Here is a 15,759-nt window from a genome sequence, read left to right on the forward strand (position 1 = left end):
CAGCAGATACAGCTCTTAAAACGTACCGCGGTGGATAACTTTGCCTTCACCGTTGGAGAAGTGAATATATTTTTAAATGCCGTGCGTTATATTTACCTTTCCGCAGGTGTAATTTAAAGTCTGCGCGCGCTGCCCCATAGGTAGGTCGGACCATCAAGTCATACGGGAGGCTGGCAGGATTGTCATAGTGTTGGATATAGACTGAACCTGGGTTGGATGTACTTCCACCCCTTACCCTGCCCAGGTTATATATAGACTCTCTGCAAACTGGGAAAATTATATCCCTTGCATCATTATGATAACTAAGCAAACAACTTAAACTCTTGATGATTATCCCATCTGGACAGTGACCAGCCTTAATGGTATGTGAACAGGGACAGCAGGTTTAAAGGTTTGTGTCACGCCGGTTTGCTGCGGTATTGTCTTCGCCTAGCGTTGCCGGTAAGTATCCACTCAGTGGATATGGAGAAGTCCCTCAGATGCGCTCCTTTGACCAGAGTAGCTGGCAGGCCGGCCGGCTGGCCCCGGAGAGCAGCAGCTGGTTGGGTTTCTGGGGGTGTGATCCTGCTGCCGATCGCAGGAACACAGAGTCAGAGGCCTCGCCCTGCGTGATGTTGGGTTGGTTTTCCAACCAGGACACTCCCTGCATGTGCCTTAAACCCAGAGTCCACAGGAGTCCCTTAGGCACCTGCTGTGAGGGGAGAGGTGACAGAGCACACGGCTGTGTGCACAGGTGGGGGATTCCCGGCAGGCTCGCTCCAGGAAGCCATGAGTCATCCCGAGGACAGAGTGCCGAAGATGTCTTCAGATCCCAGACTGCATGAAGGAGGGTGTCTGACCTTTTAGACCCTGAGGACTGTGGGGGAAGGTTTTGGATTGACCTTCTGCAGCCCCGAGGAGGGGTAGCTGAGGAAGGTGTGAACGCCTGTGAGAATGTCGCACCCAGAGCCCACGACTGAGTCCGACTTATCGAGTCATTTGCTCAAGGAAGAAATGGCAGACATTTGGCCTGTGCTTTCCAAGGGCAAAGACCTTTTCAAAGTCACCGTCTTGTACCTCGCCCTTGGTGACAGCGGCGAGGCCTCATCAGAGAGGCCGTGTGAAGACCCGGCTGCCGTGCACACAGCTCACAAGTGCCGGAGGAAGGCGAGCACATCCAGGCCTTCGGAGCCCCATTGACTAAACACACATGCGCACCTGAAAGCGGAGAGCTATGTTTATCTGTGACCTTGTTGAGGACTAGCAGCCTGGGTGCTCCAGAGAGGTAAGGGGGGAGCCAGCGGATAGAGGAATTTTTTTGCCGAAAACAAAAAATTTAGTTGAACATCAAAAGATTACTGCTGGGCTTCCCTGGTGGCGCAGTGGTTGAGAGTCCGCCTGCCGATGTAGGGGACACAGGTTTGTGCCCCGGTCCGGGAGGATCCCACATGCCGCGGAGCGGCTGGGCCCGTGAGCCATGGCCGCTGAGCCTGCGCGTCCGGAGCCTGTGCTCCGCAACGGGAGAGGCCACAGCATTGAGAGGCCCGCGTACCGCAAAAAAAAAAAAAAAAAAAAGAAAAAAAAATTACTGCTAATGACAAAACCCCAGACATCTCAAGTTAAAGATTTGGGAAGATGCAAGAATCTGGGCTCATTGAAACGAATTCTTTGAAATAGATTTTAATTGTCCAGGGCCGGTATCCTGTTTTTCTCCATCCTGAGTTCCTTCAGGGTGCACCGTTGGGGTGGCTGCAGTGGCGGGTGGCTTGATGGTGCAGCGACATTCATTGTTTACCAGAATGGCAGGCAACGTTATTTGTTTACTGAAATGGCAGGCAGCATTTTTTTTTTTGTCCTCACCCCCAATTTTATGCAGTTTCTGTTTTTCCTACTTATCCTTTATCTTTCATGGCCTGTTTGTTGTCAAGAAACGTGTTATGAGCTTGTTGCCTAAACTGCGTTTGTAGTGAATTTAGTTGGGGGCATTGTCTTCGTGAGTTTTATGTTCCTGGGAGAGAACAATTCCCGTTTTCTTAATTTCTTCTAATTTTTGAATTTTAGCACTGTTCCCCTCATACCCAGACTTGCTAAGCTACTTTGAGGCGTTGTGTGCACATCTGGAATTTTTTATGATGGGACAAAAAAAAATTCCCAAACAAATCCCTCTCCCCTACATCCCCGCTCTCCCCCTCCCCCCGCCAAAAAACAACAACCAAAAAAACCCCAATAACCCTAAAACAAAAAAACAACTCCAAACCCCTGGTTTCTTGCTTGGGATGAAAACTTGCTTTTATGATGTTGTTATGACCAGGTCACAGAATCGTCAGCTTAGAGCCCCATTTTTGAATTTCCTTTACAACCTCTTTGTTGGATCGTGCCTGAGATTCTTTGAATACTCCCATTGATGCTGAGCTCACTCCCTCTAACGAGTCAGTTCTCGTAGAAGCTTGGTCTCATAGACTGTGCTTTCCACCCTGGCTCTGGGATGGCCTCTCTCGGATTCCAACTTTAATTACAATCTCTGATCACTGGGGTAGCACTGGATACCCTGTAAACGTGTGCCGAACGTTACTGACCTTTAGAACTAGATGACTGCCACCTTTTCCGCTAAAGCCACATGACTGGTCTTTCTTTAACTGGGCCTCACCCATTGATGCCAGTTCTGTCCAGCAAGAACGGGAGGCAACGCTACGCACAGCAGGACAGGGAGGGCCAGGGGTTCAACCTGGGCTCCTGTCCTCACTGCCGCTTACTGGCTGTGCTGCCCTGAACACCACGCAAGCCCGGTGCCCCAGTTCCTTGTCGGAAATGGGGTAATGATGTCGGTCCTGAGTACTCCACCTAGGCAAAGGAGTTTCATAGATTTGCATCAGATGAGCTGCCCTGGGCAAAGGAGTTTTGTGTGTCGTGAAGTGCTGAGCAAATGTCGTGTGGAGGCTTGCGTGGCCTTTCACCTGGGATTCAGGAAAAGGTGATTATTAGTGATTAGTGGCCTGCTGAGGATTTGCGGCACCCACGGGGTGGGCGTTAGGTCTGATGGCTTTGGAGTATTCCTTGTTCTCCAGAGTCAGTAGGCACCCGTCGTGGTTTTCCAAGCCCATTTAAATCTTTCTCCAAACCATCATTTTATCTTCTTGCCTCCACTATTCTCCCTGGAGCTCCTGGTTGTTGCGTCAGGTAAGAAGCACGTGTGTTCAGACTGCATCTGCAGCTCCCCGGAGAGCCTCACGGAAACAAGGATCGGTCTGGGGGCGGGGGGGCTGGGTTGACCGACAAAAAGTTAACATCATACGGCAGTAGAATTTTTCTCAGAGAGCCTGAAATTCTGTTTCATTCTGTATGTCCTTTCAGAGATGATCCACAGGTTAGCCTTTGCTGAAATTCTAGTAGAGTTAGGGAATCTGTTTTCAGTAGTTCTCTTTCATTAGCTTCTGGTACGTTTCCTCATTTCTCTTTATGTGATATCCTGTCTCCTCGTTCTTCCTTAAAGCACTAGAATATTGTGCCCACCCGTGTGGCCATGTCTGCCCTGGGGGCCCCCTCTGTGACATAGCTTCGCATCCCCCTGCCTGCCACCGCCCCAGTCCTGTTGTGCCGCGATGGTCACCGGGGAGAAATAGGCTTCTCCTGCACTCTGGTCCGTCACTCTGGGACGTGCGTTTGTTTCAAAGTGATAAGAGTAGGACCGGGGCAGCTTTGATTGTGCATCCTCTGTTTCCATCGAACCATTGCAAAAGCGTTCCCAACCAATGAAGCATTTTCACTTTTTGAAAGACAGTCACCATATAGATTTAATTCAATCACGTCATTCCACACGTACCTATCTTAATAGACAAATACAAGAGATTAGGCTCCTGGCAAATGCTGAAGAATGTAGTCAAAGGTAGCCTGGGAAGTTAAAGGAAACGTGGTCGTGTGCGGCCGCAACATTTCCTGGGTGCCCAGAGATGAGCAGGCCCCCTCCCCGTCCTCAAGGGGGGCAGACAGCTTGCTGGATGGGGTCTCTCCAGCCGCTTGACAAATGACAGCCTGCGTTTATCAAGCAACTTTCCAGGATGGGAGGGGTTGGTGTTAACTGAACAGGAGGGCCAGTGGAAGGTTCAGTTTGCAAAACGATGAGTGATTTTGGGCACATAGATGAACAAGGTATCCTGATATGCAGATGAGGACGTTGGAGACGCGATGGGAAATACAGGTTAAGGGGTGATTGTAGAACTCTTGCGGGACTTAAAGAGATGAAGGTAGAAGGAAATGATGAAGGTGAGGAAGGTTTAACAAACATGGGGATTCTGAGAATTGTGTTTATTGAGACAGTTTTGCACTCTTTTTGACCTTTGCTAAGGTGAGGTTTCTCAGCCCCGCGTCCTGATCCACCAGCCTTCCTGGAGAGAAGTAGCTCCGACTTGGGTGTCGCCTGTCGTAGCATCACTGTGTCACGGCCGGGAAGCACAGCCACAGTATGAAAATGGAGACACTGTTATTTCCTAGATAACATGCCTTCGATAATAGTCTCCTTGACAGACCCGGGAAGGGAATTAAAATCACTTTTATCCACTTGCATAATAAATGAGTGGGGATGATTCCTGAATTGACGATTAAAGGGACTGGCCTAAAATAATTCAAAGCCCCGTATTTAGGTTTTTTTTTTTTAAAAATTGATTAATTTATTTTTGGCTGCGTTGGGTCTTTGTTGCTGTGCACGGGCTTTCTCTAGTTACGGCCAGCGGAGGCTGCTCTTCGTTGTGGTGCGCATCGTGGCGGGAGGGAGGTGAAGGGCGGCAGGGAGGGGGACTCGGGCTGGCCTGGCTTCTTCACTGACATCAACTTAGCTTCTTCCTTGAGCCTTTTACTTCAAACAGAACTGATGGAAGTGAAACTTGGGAACCGGCGCCCAGCCGGTTTATTCTTGTATTCGGTACCTATTCGCCAGCCCGTATTTACAAGAGACCCTGGACGAAGGGAAGGTCAAGGAGAGTGTGGTTGCCTTCACGCCCCTCGGTCAGGCAGGCACTGGAGGTGACATGGGCCCAAGCTGTCACTCAAAGAAACTTTTTAACCAAATAATGGTTCCTCTTCCTGAAATGAGTTTTGGTTAATGCAGTATTCTCCTTTACCCTCCTTGTAAAAAAATTTAAAAATGGTGGTAAAATGCACGTGACATAGAATTTATTCTTTGAACCACTTTTGAGTGAACAGTTCAGTAGACTTAATGCAATACACGCACGTGGTTGTGCGTTCACACGGTGGACGGTCACCATCCAGCTCCAGAACTTTCTCATCTTGCACAACTGAAGCTCTGTCCCCGTTAGACATGAGCTTCCCCTGCCCTATCCCTACCCCCGGTAATCACCGTTCTGCCTTCTGTTTCTCTGGGTTTATCTGCTCTAGGTACCTCAGATAAGTAGGAGCATACAGTATTTGTCCTTTTGTAACCGGCTTGTGTCACTTAGCGTCATGCCCTCAAGGCTCATGCGTGTTGTAACGTGCCAGAGTTTCCTTCCTTTTGAAGGCTGAGTAGTATTCCATTGTGTCTGTAATACTGCATTCTGCTTATCCATTTATCCTTCTGTGGCCTCTTGGGTTGTTCCCACCTTTTGGCTGTTGGGAGTAATGCTGCTGTGAACACAGGTGTGCAGGTTTTCTCTTTGAGACCTAGCTTTCAGTTCTCTCGACTGTATACCCAGAGGTGGCATTGCTAGGTCATGTGGCAGCCCTGTCTTAAGTCTGTTGAGGGGTCACCACGCCGTCGCTGCACCTGGCTGGGCAGCCAGGCGGGTGTGGCTCACGCCGGGGTGGCCGTCAGAGCCCCAGCTGTGAGGAGGGCCAGGGCTCGGCGCCGGCGGGGCTCCCGTTGCCCTGTGCCCCAGCGTCTCCCGGATTGGCGCTCTGCCTCGTTTCTTCCGTCACTGCCGCCTTTCAGGCTGGCATCCTGTCTTGTCGGCACCATCACCAGAAGCCACAGGTTGGTCTTCCTGCCTTCAGTGTCTTTTCTTGGCCGCCTTCTCTACATTTTTACCGCAGCGCTCTATCTAAATCACGGATCGCATCCCAATCTTGTGGTTCCCGAGTCCCCGACGGCTTCAGTTGCTACAAAGCACCTTCCGAGTCTCCTGGCAGGTGTCGGCTCTCGTCCTCCCCCTGCGTGTTCTCTGCCGCAGGCGCCACCCCCTCTGTGCCTGTGTGCACACCTGTCTGCGGCGGCCTGTCCACCTTCCTGTCCCGGGGAGCATCCCAGCCCTGCTCCCCACCCGTTGACTGTCGGCTCCTCTGGGATGGCTCTCCTCTTTCCCTGGACGTAAGTCCCTCAGCGTCTCCTTAAGTCCAAGCAGACACGACCACGCGGACGTGTGTTCTCCTTCTCTCTCCTTCACGAGCCCGAGTCCCTCCGGCGGACGGGGTCTGCATCTTTTTAATCCGTGTTCCCGGCGCCAGGCCCCTGGTGGAGTGGAGGCCCTGGATGTTTGCTGAGTGGACTTCGGTTGATCGGCTGGGCAGACAGACCGAAGCCGAGCGCAAGTGTCCCTCGAGATGTGAGAGCATCAGGCGGGCAGAGAAGGACCAGGGTGGAAACTGTTCAAAACAAAAGTCACTTATTTTTTCCTTCTCAAGTAAAAATAGTCATTTTTTTCTACCAGCGTTATTAAGCGCCTACTCTTTTTGGTGTGGTGGGGAGTATGAAGAGGTCTCAAGTACAGTCTCTCTTCCCAAGAGTCTGAAGATTTGGTCTGTAAAACCTGCACGTGATGCAAGAGCGAGCGCCACACGTACTGTGGACTCAGAGAGGAAGAGCCCGGTGACGACCGAGATCAGGCCTCCTGGGGTGGCCAGGGCTTGGGGAGGGGAGCGCTGGGTGGGGCCCATTCCAGGGCAGCCAGATGCCCTGAGCTGGGTGTCTTTGAAGTCGGGCGTGCGGCGCGGGCACGTTCGCCTTGACTGGCTCTGGAGCCTGCCCCGAGTTAATCGTTTGTGCACCCTGCTTGTGTCTCTGTCTCCTAGGCTCAAACCATGAATTACGTCGGGCAGCTGGCAGGCCAGGTGTTTGTCACCGTGAAGGAGCTCTACAAGGGGCTGAACCCTGCCACCCTGTCCGGATGCATTGACATCATCGTGGTCCGCCAGCCCAACGGGAACTTGCAGTGCTCCCCCTTCCACGTCCGCTTTGGGAAGATGGGGGTCCTGCGTTCCCGAGAGAAGGTGGTACGTGGCCTGGGGGACGGGTTCTCTCCTTAGAGAAAAATCCTCGCACTTCTGCGGCCTTACGTATCCGGAGCTCCTCGCGGACCCCGAGTTTTAGCTTTCCGTTGGAAAGGGCCGGTCCCTGAGTTGACAGTTACTCAGATTGTTCTGATCTCTATGCTTGTGTAAATTTCTCCAAGATTTAGTGGCCTAAGCCAACTGTTTATTAAGCTCCGGGGGTTCTGTGGGTCAGGAATTCACAGCAAGTGCCTCAGGCTGGCCCGTCTCTGCTCTTTGCCGCCTGGGGCCTCAGCTGAAGACTCAGGGCTGGGGGCTGGGACCCTGGGTAGATGCACTTTCTCACTCGGCTGGTGGCCCTTGGCTGGACTCTTAGCCGAGGCTGTCACCCAGACGCCTCCGCGTGGGCTCCCCATGTGGCCTGGGCTTCCTCACACCATGGCGGCTGGCTGCAAGGGAGGGAGCCGGGCGGACTCTGCCTCCTTTTTCTGGTCTAGCCTCGGAAGCCACGTGGCCTTACCTGTGTTGTGCTCTACTCCCTGGGGCAATCACAAGCTTGCATGGACCCAGGATGGTGGTGGTGGGGGGGGAGTAGACTCCGTTTCTTGACCGGAGTGACCAGCGGAGGTTTGGAATGGTGGGATATCTTGGGGACGTGTGTGACTGAAGTGTACGTAGAGACCTGGTCATTGCCCGTGAGGTTTCCTGTTGTGATGAAGAACATATGTTTTTCTTTCAGGTTGACATAGAAATCAATGGGGAAGCAGTGGATTTGCACATGAAATTGGGAGATAATGGAGAAGCGTTTTTTGTTCAAGAGACTGATAACGATCAGGTAAGGAAGGCTGGGTGGTGAAGCTTTCTCCCGCATTTTGAGCTTTGAGCAGGGCTCACCTGGGAGCGTGTGTGGAGAGGTGATACTGGGGCCGGCTGTGTGGGTGACGGAAGAGGAGAAAAGTGGCTGTTTACCTGTCCTGGGGATTTGAGCCACAGGGTGAGTGTGTGCTATGTCTACCCAAGACTCAGCAGTCCCAGCCTGATGCGTTCGCTCCCTGGTTCCACGGAGACAGAGGAGTTGAATGACACTGGCCCGAAACCATCATCCAAAAGCAATGCAAGTTATACTCGAGTGTCAAATCTCAGACGGCTGAAACGTTCTAGTTTTTGTTCAGTGAGTGACTAACTCACATTACTTTTTGACTATGAAGAGATGGCTAACAGCTCTGTGGAGACACCATTCTCACACCATGCGCTTCAGCCGTCTCACGTGTACAGTTCTGTGGTTTTTAGTGTTTTCACGGATGCATGCAAGTCATCCCCGCAGTCAGTTTTAGAACATCTTCGTCGCCTCAGAAATAGACTCTGTACCCTTTAGCTACCCCTCCCCTATCCCTAAAGCCCTAACTCCCCACCACCCTGAGCCCTGAGCAACCACTAAGCAAACTTTCTGTCTCTACAGATTTCCCTAATCTGAATAGAATCACATTGTTTGTGGTCTTTTGTGCCTGACTTTCGTGTAGCATAATGTTTTCAAGATTCATCCGTGTTCTGGCTGTGTCAGTACTTCATTCCGTTGTATGGCCGAATGATAGTCCACTGTATCTGTTTACCACATTTCGTTTATCTTTTCACGTGTTGGTGGACCCTTGGGTTTGTTTTCCACCTTTTGGCTGTTGTGAATAATGCTGTGTACAAGTTTCCGTATAGACACATGCTTTCATGTTGAGGGGTATATACCTGGGAGTGGAATTGCCGGGTCATATGTAACACTGAATTTACCACTGAGGAGCTGCCAGGCTGTTGTCCAAAGCTGCTGCCCCATTTTACATTCCCACCAGCAGTGCACGAGGGTTCCGATTTGTCTATACCCTCATCAGTACTTGCCCTTTGACTTGGTGATTCTAGCCATCCTGGTGGGTGTGAGGTGGTGTCCCATCATGGTATTGATTTGTGTTTCCCTAATGACTCATGATGTTGAGCATCTTCTCATGTGCTTATTGGCCATTTGTGTGTATTCTTTGGAGAAGTGTCTATTCAGATCCTTGGATCGTTTTTTTATTGGGTTATTTGTCTTTTTATCCTTGAGTTATACGAGTTCATTATATATTCTAGATACATCAGGTAGATGATCTGTAAATATTTTCTTCCATTGTGTGAGTTGTCTTCTCACTTTCTTGATGTTGTCCTTTGAAGCACAAGTTTTAAATTTTGATGAAGTCCAGTTTATCTGTTTTCTCTTTGTGGCTCGTGCTTTTGTTGTCACATGTAAGAGTCCTTGGCCGAGTTCCAAGTCATGAAGGTTTACCCCCATGTTTTCTTCTAAGACAAACCGTTTGTTTTTACTCTTTCATTCACTGGGAAAGCCACTTTGAAGGGATCTGATGTAGAGATTCCTCAATAAAAACCACTTGAACTAGTTCCTTTATGAGAAGATAGGCTTTATAGAGGAACGGCTCTAAATAGCTCCAGGCTCTAAAATGAATGCCCATAGTTTCAATTTCAGGACAAAAACATCCCAGGCTCTGCTTCCTTCTGGTCTTCCCAGAGGTGCCACGGTCTCTCCCAGCCTCAGCCTTCCCGCTCAGATGTGGATTTTATATGTGTAGCACATTGTCTGATGCTCTGTAACCCACTTTATTTATTTAATTATTTACTTTTTGGCCATGCCGCGGCCTGCGGGATTTAGTTCCCTGACCAGGGATCGAACCTGAGCCCCCTGCACTGGAAGTGCGGAGTCTTAACCACTGGACCGCCAGGGAAGTCCCTCTCTAAGCTACTTTAAACTATCAGCAGCATGCTTGTTAATCCCCCCTCTCTTTTGTATATATTCTTTACTTCTTTTTTTCCCTAGATTTTCTTTCAAACTAGTTTATTTAGGGCTTCCATTGGCTCTCCTCAATACATTTTATGTATTTCTCATATGCTTCTTCACTCACTAGTTCACCTAGTTCCGGGTGTCATCTTGATTAGCCAACCATCTTCGTAACAAGATTTATTGACAAGTCCTGGATTTTCTGATAGAGCTTCATTAATTTCATTTACTTCTCCTGATAGAGGAGAATAGAGTTCACGAGCAGCTTTCACGCTTTCCAAAGCACCAAACTCCTCTTGTTTGTTCAGTTCTGTTGCAACTTCAGGCAGACGACAGTACACAATGTCTCCCAAAGCTTCCTGTGTAAAACTGCTGATTCCCACTGTTCCAATACCATTTTCTGTTGTTATCCATTCATGTTTGTCCACTGTTCCAATACCGTTTTCTGTTGTTATCCATTCATGTTTGTCTGTGAATTTTTGCATATGTGTCAGGCTGTATGTACAATAGTTACGTTGTTCCCTTTTATCTGACAACGCCGTAAGGTTGGGATTATCACTTCCATTTTTCTGATGAGGGAAACAGACTCAGTGGCTGCCCAAGATCACATAGCTCATCAGAGGTGGAACCCTATTTTTTACTACCTGTTACCAGGTTTCTGATAAGAAATGAGTCATTTGATAATAAAATGATGGCTATAGTTTTTAAAAAAACTGGTGAATCATTATAAAACAACTATTAAATTGACAGGCGGTGGAGGTTTTTTTTTTGCTTGTTGTTATTTTTGTTTTCTTGTAGAGAAGAGGGTCAGTACCTAATCGCTTGACAGCCACATACCTAGGTGTGCTCTGGTGCAGGTGGGCACTTGGGGCACGGTGTGGGGACACTGTCAGATGTTTTCTTTAAAAATTATTATTATCCTAATTCAGTGCGTGTTAAAAACACACACACACATTCTCTCTTACACACACACACACACACACACGAGTGCAAAACAGAGTCCAGTTCCCAGGGTAATGTAATGACTCCAAGCCCATTTTTCCTCTTTACCCTGGAAATTTCAGACCAAGTGGAATTTTGGTAGCCTGAAATAACTGATAATTCCCTCGCTTTGTTATAATTACGAAAACGCAGGATTCAGTACAAAATGGCAGTTAGCGACTTGTCGACTTTACGACCAGCTGTCAAATTCGGCAGCCGCGTCTGCAGATCGCCGTGACGCCCTGTGCTCCCCACTGCCCCCCGCGCCTGGGCTCCGGAATGAGCACTGGTGGGTCGTCGGCACCACCGGCTCCTTAAACCCCAACTAACGACACTCCTTCTCGGAAATGTGTTCTGTCTTTCAGGAGGTGATCCCCGTGCACCTGGCCACCTCCCCGATCCTGTCGGAAGGAGCCTCGAGGATGGAGTCCCAGCTGAGGAGGAGCTCCGTAGATTGGATGAGAAGCCTGGACCCCAACACGTCAGCCCAGGTCTTATCTCCCAGCGAGACCCCTTCAAGTGGCTCGTTAGTGAAGAAGCGAAGGAAGAGGAGGAGGAAGTTGCAGCTGGACAGCCTGAAGCGGGACGACAACATGAACACGTCCGAGGATGAAGACATGTTCCCCATAGAGATGAGCTCGGACGAGCTGCAGGACAGCAGTAGGTAAGTGTGGGTGAAAGGCAGGGCCTCAGCTAGAACTGGGTGAATTCATTGTTTAGGATGATCCTTTTATTTATTTATTTATTTTTAAATTGATGTATAGTTGATTTATAATGTTGCGTTAGTTTCAGGTGTACAGGAGTGAATCGGTTTTTTTAATATATACATGTATATATATGTATATATCTGTTCTTTTTCAGATTCTTTTCCCTTATAAGTTATTACAGAATATTGACTAGAGTTCCCTGTGCTCTACAGTAGGTCCTTGTGGTTTATCTATTTTGTATACACTAGTGTGTATCTGTTAATCCCAAACTGCTAATTTATCCCTCCCCCCTTTTCCCTTTGGTCACCGTAGTTTGTTTTCTATGTCTGTGGGTCTGTTTCTGTTTTCTGTGTCTGTGGGTCTATTTCATTTGTATCTTTTTTTTTTCGATTGCATATATAAGTGATATGGTACGATATTTGTCTTTCTCTGTCTAGCTTACTTCACTTAGTGTGATGATCTCTAGGTCCATTCATGTTGCTGCAAATGGCATTGTTTCATTCTTTTTGATGGCTGAGTAATATTCCACTATGTATGTATATACACCACATCTTCTTTATCCATTCATCTGCTGATGGACATTTAGGTGGCTTCCATGTCTTGGCTGTTGTGAATAGTGCTGCTATGAACATTGGGGTGCAGGTATCTTTTCGAATTGTGGTTTTCTCCATATATTGGCCCAGCAGTGGGATTGCAGTAGGATTATTCTTATAAACTTTTTTTCCCCCAGAATTTCTTACTCTTCTGTTAATGCATTTGAGACTGAATTTTGGAATCCTGCAGGCCCGATTCTAAAGTAGCATAAAGATGGGATGTAGCTTGTGACAGAGAGACGATTGGTAACATCCTTGGTGATAACTCCAGCTTTCCAGATCAGAACCAAGAAACAGGAGCTCAGCAAATGAATACTTCATGCATGAAACCGTTGTTTCAGAACCCGCTTATTCCTATTTGAGCACCACCTGTGAGCCCGGTAGTTGGGCTGATGGGTAGCTGGAGGCCAGTCTGTTATAGACTTAGGGCCACAGGTGAATGTAGAACATGACCGGTTTCTCCACAAGCAGACTTTTCAATTTTGATGAGGCCCAAAGTTGAATGGACACCTGTTGTTTTTTTTTCTTTGCTTTTAATAGTGTGGCGGAATGCTGTTTCTCGGTATTACTATTTTGGTGAAAAATGCCATTTTTAAAAGCCAAAACATTTGTAAAGAATATTTGATGTTTCATATTTTTATGTAATTCAGTGTAATTTTTGCTCATTGTTTTTGTGTCTTGTTAACACAAAAGGGAGAAGGATGGGTAACTGAATCGCTTTGCTGTATGCTTGAAGCTAACATAACCTTGTAAATTAACTATACTTCGATTAAAAAAAAAAAGGGAGAAGGAACATCAGGATTAGCCTCTGCTTTGTTATTTAGAATAAAATTTTTTTTCCTGGCTGAAAATAAAAGCACATTGGCAACGTCGATTTTCCTAACTGTGGCCTCTGATCCGCTGTGGGCTCAGAAGCTGGGTGGTTGGGTTCCTTACAGTCGCCTTCCCTGCGTGGCTTTTAGTTCCAGAAATTAGTGTTAGGTATTCCAGATAACATCCAAAAATAGAGACCAGTGGCCTCTGCGTGAGTGAAATAGTGAATCCTATTTCGTTGAGCATGCTATACCTGAAACGAGGTAGATTTGCAACCATTTCATAATGATAAGACTACGATTGGTTGTGACATTTATTTAATTCTGCTGGACGAAACATTATCTGTGTACGGCCATACAGGGATTGGGTAGCTCACTCGTACATGGCAAGAGTTTTATTAACCCTCTGGGTACAGTTTTGGGCCCAATCTACCTCTCAGGCTTTTGAGACATGAGATGTGAAAGACAACTCCGTAGGCCCTACCGTGTAAGTAAGAAGCAGTGTGGTCATCAAGCCCATGTCTAAATCCCAATTCTTGAACAAAATCACTTTGCATTTATAATTCAGCCAAAGCATGAGCACACAAAACATTTCTCTGAGTCACTTTTTTTCTGTCCATTCCTGTCCTGGAATGTGCCTGGAATATGCCTGGGTAGTTTATTTATTTTATTTTTTAAAATCTTATTTATTTATTTATTTATTTATTTTTGGCTGTATTGGGTCTTTGTTGCTACATGAGGGCTTTCTCTAGTTGCGGCAAGCAGGGGCTACTCTTCATTGCGGTGCATGGGCTTTTCATGGAGGTGGCTTTTCTTATTGCAGAGCACAGGCTCTAGGCGCATGGGCTTCAGTAGTTGTGGCACATGGGCTCAGCAGTTATGGCTCGCGGGCTGTAGAGCACAGGCTCAGTAGTTGTGGCGCGTGGGCTTAGTTGCTCCGCGACATGTGGGATCTTCCCGGACCAGGGCTCGAACCCATGTCCCCTGCATTGGCAGGCGGATTCTTAACCACTGCGCCACCAGGGATGTCCCGCCGGGGTAGTTTAAAAGGAGATCATGTTAATCTATGAAGTATTAGCGAAAATCAAGGAAAAAATGGAAACTTGCCTTTATTATGAATCTATCACTAATAATTCTTTGACTTTGATTTTTTTTTTTTTTTTTTTTTTGGTCTCCAGAACTCTTTCTAATGATATACCTCCATTCCAAGGAGATATCCCTAAGGAAAACCTTTCCCCAGTCATGACTTACCTTCAGTCAGCATCTTACCCGAATTCCGACAGAGAGTGGTCACCTAGTGCCAGGTGAGTGGCTGGTGTGTGTACGTGTGTGTTCACCTGTCCTGGTCCAGAGGATTCCAAGTCAGTTACAGGAAACATGTTTAATAAAATGGTGAAATCTAAGTAAAAAATGAAACAAAGTAGGACTGGAAAAAACACAGTTTAGAGTAAGAGGTACAGATCAGGATTAAAACCAGAGAACGTGCAGATCATAAACTTCTATCTAAAGCAAAATGGAACTACAGATACGGCTCTTAGCTTCCCCAGGAGACACTGAAAGGCCAACCACTTGTTAAGTTACATAAAGCTAATTGTCAACAGCAGCAGACAGGTGACAGAGCCCTTCTGGATACTGAGCCCTGAAGCGGGATTCAAGAGCAAAGAGATTGCTTCGGGGGCCCCTGCGGTCCTTCGGGGCTGTGAGAATGAGGCCTTCTTCCCTTGCTGCGTTTACGAATATTGATTTCCCTGAAATGAGCTCTCAAGGGGCCCTAGACTTCCTGTATCAACTTGGAGCACCAGAGCTGCTCGGTGTGCGGGGAAGACTCTAAAGCCTTGAAGGCTGTGAAAGCTGTGAGGCTATGTGAGCCCTTCTGAGCGGTTTTCAGGACTGGGGAGGGGACAGAACCGAAGCGTGCCTTCTCAGCAGGGATAATATCACCCTGTCGGGACACAACTTGGTTCTGGGGTGGCAAAAAAATCTTAGATACTATAGTAGTGTGTAGCCTGCAGAGGGCCACAGCACATGAGCAGATGCATGGTGTATCCACGGCGTGACAGTTTCATGGTGGAGGGAGGGCTACTGGGAAAAAAAGTTCCCGGAGGTGTGGCGAGAATAGAAAAGAGGTTGGGAAGCACTGATCTAAGTGACAGCGACGTCCTCAGGTTACTCGTGCCTCTAACGTGTTAGGTTTGCTTCTGGTCTAAAGGGGAGGTTTCGGAGCCCCTGAGCCCTGGCACGTGCTGCAGGGCTTCCCACCTGAAGCCAGGCTCACATAGACGCCACTCCCGGCTCCAGTTTGACCCGCGTAATCTCATTGATGAGATGGCACGGTCAGCGCCGTGTGCGGAAGCTGAGGTTGGAGAAAAATGGAGGCATCACAGGCCTGGTTTCTAGCCGGGACCGTGACAGTGAATGTTCGTCAGCCGAGGTGGGGCTGGGGGCCTGTGGGGTCCCCTCATGGGGGTCTGTCTGTCCTCAGGCCAGCCCTGTCCAGTGGAAACGTAATGCTAGCTACATACGTAATTGAAAATTTTCTAGTAACCATCCTTAAAAAATGAAAAGAAACTGATGAAATTAATTTTGATGAGCTATTTCAATGACCTGGTATATCCAAAATATTTTCATTTCAGGTAATCAGTTTTTTAAAACATTTTTGAGCTGTTTCAATTCTCATTTTC

At 48.0% G+C, this 15,759-nt stretch overlaps 1 protein-coding gene across 5 annotated transcripts in view; it reads left to right on the plus strand.

Annotated features, from left to right (window-relative positions):
- LPIN1 (lipin 1) overlaps window positions 1-15,759 on the plus strand; it is a gene marked incomplete at both ends in the record, with an annotated part of 116,223 nt that overhangs the window by 58,907 nt on the left and 41,557 nt on the right. For 4 of the 5 annotated variants that reach the window (XM_082851265.1, XM_082851266.1, XM_082851268.1 and 1 more), the window contains 4 exons: window positions 6,976-7,176; window positions 7,913-8,008; window positions 11,332-11,630; window positions 14,257-14,382. In XM_082851265.1, coding sequence (XP_082707391.1) covers window positions 6,976-7,176; window positions 7,913-8,008; window positions 11,332-11,630; window positions 14,257-14,382 — 722 coding nt within the window. Of the gene's footprint in view, window positions 1-6,975; window positions 7,177-7,912; window positions 8,009-11,331; window positions 11,631-14,256; window positions 14,383-15,759 lie in introns of those variants that run through there. The other variant, XM_082851269.1, reaches the window with a different exon arrangement.

The sequence above is a fragment of the Leucopleurus acutus genome (assembly GCF_964270905.1).
Source record: "Leucopleurus acutus genome assembly, chromosome: 12".
Taxonomy (NCBI): Eukaryota; Metazoa; Chordata; class Mammalia; order Artiodactyla; family Delphinidae; genus Leucopleurus; species Leucopleurus acutus.